Raw genomic sequence first — 5,271 nt, forward strand, 5'->3', positions numbered from 1 at the left:
ATTATTGACACACTATTTTCCTAATTAATGCTGTTCAGTTGCTTTGACACAATCTGTATTGTTAAAAGCGCTATGTAAATAAAGGTGACTTGACTTGACTTGACTATAAATATATTTTTGTCCATGTTTTACACTCCGTACAACACTGCCGTGAGGATTACACTGACAACCTGTGTAATATTACTCTTTACCCTAATGTATCAAACATTTTTCATAAATACAAGCTGGACATAAGTTTGCTCTTACCTCTGGAACTCTTGACTCAAAAATTGAAGCTTTTCGTCAGTCTTCAAGCATGGCGACCTGTTCTGCGAGGAAGGCTCGGTGGGCGGGGTTTCCTTGCATTGCCACTCATACAACTAAGAAATCTTTGTTGCGTGAACTACTCTGATTAAACGGATTAGTTGGGCACTGGTAAACTTAATATCTTAAGTGTACCCAACATTTTAGTTGAACTGACTTAGGAAAATGAGTTGGGGAAGCTAAAGTCTCAAATCCTTTTTTACAGTGTATCTCTGAAAAGCCCTGAAAGTGCTCTGAACAGGACATCCAGACTTAAAACTGTGGCATGTATAGTCTCAGAGAAATACACCAAAATATAATGTCCTCATATGAGGTCACAGGGTCTCAGGAGGATAAAAAGTGAAATGGAAGATGAAATAGTCGGATATACTGTTGAACCTTACCGATATACTGAACATTTTTTTTTAAATAATAAAGAAAGGATTTTGATGAGAGAATTTACTGCGGTGAATATGACATTTTGCAAGAAGTAATAATAGGTTAATAATAAAGTATTCATTAATTTGATCTTTTTGCATATTAAAGAAACCGAGCAGTACATCCTTAAAAAGCAGAGAGAAACCGGGGAGCACATTGAGATTAATAGCATTAGAAAACTCAATCCAAAATAGCTGTAACTGACAATCCCAGAAGATATGAATATCAGTTTCATTATTAATCTGATTTAAACCTTTTCAGAAACACTTTAGCTGGGTAAAATCTGTGTAACAATCTGAATGAGATTTCTCTAACCTTGTTAGCTATTATGTATTTCAAAGGCAGAGTTCATACTTTTTTCCAATTGATATGATCAACCGAATTCTAGACTCACCAGATATGGAGTTGTTACAAGCTCCTTTTGAACGAGAGATCTAATTTTATAGTTACGTGATGAAGGATGTGACAAAAAGCATAGTTATCCTATACTGGGATTTCAAAGAAGTAGGTAAAGTGCTGGATGACCCAGCAGACTCCCTTAAAAGCATATCAACTCCTTTAGGAATTGCGTCCATGACAATGGAAAATTCTTTGGGAGTTACTGGAAAATCAAATGTACATAAAAATTCTTTATAACTTAAAATAAGACCTAACTGGGCGTGTGAGTGAGGGGTTTCCTGTGAGTGACGTCAGTGCTTTAAACTCCATCTGTGAGTCAGTCTGACCTCTGACCCCATGACCTCATCCAGTTTCCACTCAGCAGCTGCACTGGAATTATAGCACAGCTGTTATGATGATGCTGACATTTGACACATTTTACCTCATTGTTATAGCATGATAGAATATAATAGCACTGATAGTAAGCGTGTGTATCTGTGTAAATTGCAGTGATTTTATGGTCAAATTATGTGTGTGTTTAAATAAAGAGTGTAAACTGTGTTTGTTTTGGCTGTTCATGAATGAATATACTACTCAAGGAGATTAAATATGCAGAAACATGTCATATGTGCTCATAACACAACGAAAATCTTATTAAATGCACAGCCTGATGTCGAACCTTCCTAGAATTCATTTATTCATATTCAGATTCCAAAACACACTAAATCTTTAAACGAAGAGGTGGGTCAAAACTTTATTACCTTACAGTTTCAGTTACTTTAACGTTCCAGTAAAATAAAGCTACAATTTATTTATTATTAGGAAATACATTTGTATCTATTTATACACACACATATTAATGCAAACATTTATTTTACACAACAACATTTACTCAGAATGTACACAGTACTTGTTTATTGGCCTAATAATTGGCTTTTATCATTGACATAACATTAATAGTTACACAGCAATATAAAATTATACAATATAAAAACAAACGAAAACAAAGTGGCACTGTACATTTTAATACCAATGCAAAACAATACTTTCACAAATATTTTTCATACAGAAAGTCCTTTGAGCTGCTGTTATATCTTGGCAATAGAATGGAATGTAAGAATGATGGACATATTAACGAGTAACTGAACAGAAATCAGTTTGAACACGACTCGTTTGCAGATGTTCGCTCAGGTTCTTTATGTTGGTCTCTGCCGTGAATGAGGGCAGGTGAGCTCCTGTTCTCAGCTGAGCGACGACAGGCCGGTTTTCTCCAGGATCCAGTTGTAATAGTTGCTGACTTTAGTATAAACTCCAGGACGGAACTGTCTGGAACATCCCTCTCCCCAGCTCACCACACCGAACAGAAACACACGGTCACGAACGCGACACACCAGCGGCCCGCCAGAGTCACCCTGAAACATCCCAGAAGAACAGACGCATCAACCTGAGAGGCTTTTCTTGCTTCTCAGTGCTAAAAATGTGCAATCATTTTACAAGTAGCCTTTAAAAAAATCTGTAAAAATAGGGAACAATGTACTGTATTAATATTAAGGAATTTTCTGTATATTTTTTTTTTTACCAGTGTTTTACCTGTATTTTCAATTTTATTTGTCCTGACAGAAAATTACTGCTACAATTTCCTTTTTTTGTGCCAATATAAATAGAGTATGTGTGTGTGTGATTAAAAAAAATGTTAAATTAATGTAACAAAAAACAATAACAACAAATATAAAAAGAATAAATTAATAAAAAATATAAATCAATCGATAGATAGATAGATAGATAGATAGATGATAGACAGACAGACAGACAGACAGACAGATAGATAGATAGATAGACAGATAGATAGATAATAGACAGACAGACAGACAGACAGACAGATAGATAGATAGATAGACAGATAGATAGATAATAGACAGACAGACAGACAGACAGACAGATAGATAGATAGATAGATAGATAGATAGACAGACAGACAGGCAGATAGATATCCTAGATTAAAGGTTTTAATAACATAATGATATGCTAGAATAGCTAACATGGTTGCAGATCCTAAATAATAAAAAATATAGTTGTAAATTAAGTTGTCAATGAGTAGGGATGACAAATGTAGGTTTGTATAAGGTTATGTAATATGTAGGACACAACTAAATGTAATTTCATGCATTGGATTTACGCCTTTATTGCTTTAGAAAAGTAATGAGACACCAAATTGTTCCCAATTTTACTTAATTGGCAGTGCCATGATATGCATTTTATATATTTAATATACCAGCACATGTATACGGATCACCGTTGTTTCCGGCTCACCTTACACGCGTCCGCGCTCCAGTCGGGACTCCTGGCACACAGCATGTTGTCTGTGATCATGTTGCCGTAATATGCTTTACTCGAACACACATCCTCCGACAGCAGGTTGACCTTTGCTTCTCTGAGATACTGAGAGTAATACCACAACCCTACAACACACACACACACACACACACACACACACACAATGACTGAACCCTTCATTAGCGCAAACAGAACAAACACACTCTCAACACAAACTCCACTGATTACCTTCTTGTTCTCTGCCGTATCCAGTGACCTCACAGGACGTCCCAACACTGAGGGACTGATGCGCTTCAGGGATGCAGACTGTCTTGACTGAACTGGACTCTTTAGCACAGCGACCGTCAGGACTGCGGATCTTCAACAGCGCTGAACACAGACCAGTCAATCAGACGTTAATGACAGGCTGATGCATAACTAAACTCATAAAGCTACTTTGACTTTGCTGAAAAGAGCAGCATGTGTTGTGTTTTGGATTCTGAATGCTTCTTTACTAGTTTAACCAACCAAGGTCAACCAGCTCCACCAGAACCAGCAGTCACAAAACCAGTCTGTAGTACCAGCATGAACTGATCTTTTCAGAAATTTGATGGTCAGAAATGTGTTTACATTTATTCACTGCACAGAAATTTGTTTTTTAATTAAAAGTGAATTGTGCAAATGTGTTGTAGGGATGTTTAGGGTTTAGTTTAGTTAGTTCTCAGTCAGTATTACCGATGTCGTGGTTGTAGTTGCCGTCTGTGTTGTCGAAGTGTTCATGGATGAAGAGCTCGGAGACCCTGAACTCCTGCTCTCTCTGAGCGTCCGTCTCATTGATGGCGTTCCTCCCCACAAATACTGATATTTTATGGATGCTAGTCTTAGTGCTGAAAACAAACAAGAAGAGATAAATGTGTAAATATATTTCCAAAAACACGTCCATCCATACTTTTTTCTTCCCATCCATTTCCTATGCTTCTCATTTATTCATTCATTTCATCCAACTGCATTTATCATGAAGGCCCTAATAAAGGAACATGGAAGAAAATATACATTTCAAGGCTTTTGCCTTTTTTGGGGAATTTTTTTTTTCACCCATCACATATTTTTTCCCATCACCAGAACGTTTGCACAGTTTCTCAGCGGAACACAAAAGTTTGCAAATGATTGTAAAAGCTTTGAAATCTAATTTTCCATCACCAGAATTGTTCCGTTCTGCCGATAAATGCTGTGTTCGCTCCTTTCCCATCACATGAACATATATATGCATTCCCTTGCAAAAATTTCTTGAGGGAGCGCAAAAATTTGCGAGTGAACGCAAAAGCACTGATTTTTTCCCCTCCCATCTAATTTTTTTTCCATCACCAGAACTTTTTTTCTGTTTTTCTCATAAACCTTTTGCGAGTGAACACAAAACGCGAGATTTCTCTGTGGAAGGCAATGTATGATGCAAAAGCCTGAAATCTAATTTTCCCTATTATCACCATCAACCGGAACTTGTGCGTTCCCTTGAGAGACTTTGCATTCGCAAAGATGCTCGGAGGCACGGCAAAAGTCTTGCAAGGGAACGCAACATTTTTCTTCCTTTCTCATATCTTTTTGCGTTAGTGTGCAAAAGTTCGCTCACAAAAAATCGAAGTTTCTCGGGGGAAATCAAAAAAAAATGTTTTACTACATAATATATTTTTCTTCACATTTCATATTATTATTATTATTATTATTATATTACACAGGGGAACGCATATGTCTGTACTGTCGGTTTGTTTGTACCGACCCGTCAGGGAAGCAGTGTGCGGCCGTGAGGACCCAGCAGGGCGAGATGAGACTCCCGCCGCAGGTGAACGCTCTCCCGCGGGCGCT

At 37.3% G+C, this 5,271-nt stretch overlaps 1 protein-coding gene across 1 annotated transcript in view; it reads right to left on the bottom strand.

Moving 5' to 3' along the window:
• Positions 1-2,112: 2,112 nt before the first annotated feature.
• Positions 2,113-5,271, bottom strand: part of LOC107676428 (urokinase-type plasminogen activator-like) — an 8,059-nt gene continuing 4,900 nt past the window's right edge. The window contains exons 9-13 of the mRNA XM_016470973.1: positions 5,186-5,269; positions 4,147-4,298; positions 3,661-3,801; positions 3,409-3,557; positions 2,113-2,510 (exon numbers count right to left, since the gene is read on the bottom strand). Coding sequence (XP_016326459.1) covers positions 2,340-2,510; positions 3,409-3,557; positions 3,661-3,801; positions 4,147-4,298; positions 5,186-5,269 — 697 coding nt within the window. The 3' untranslated portion in view covers positions 2,113-2,339. The remainder of the gene's footprint in view (positions 2,511-3,408; positions 3,558-3,660; positions 3,802-4,146; positions 4,299-5,185; positions 5,270-5,271) is intronic.

This window comes from Sinocyclocheilus anshuiensis, unplaced genomic scaffold, assembly GCF_001515605.1.
Source record: "Sinocyclocheilus anshuiensis isolate Anshui unplaced genomic scaffold, SAMN03320099.WGS_v1.1 scaffold2270, whole genome shotgun sequence".
NCBI classification, from domain to species: Eukaryota; Metazoa; Chordata; class Actinopteri; order Cypriniformes; family Cyprinidae; genus Sinocyclocheilus; species Sinocyclocheilus anshuiensis.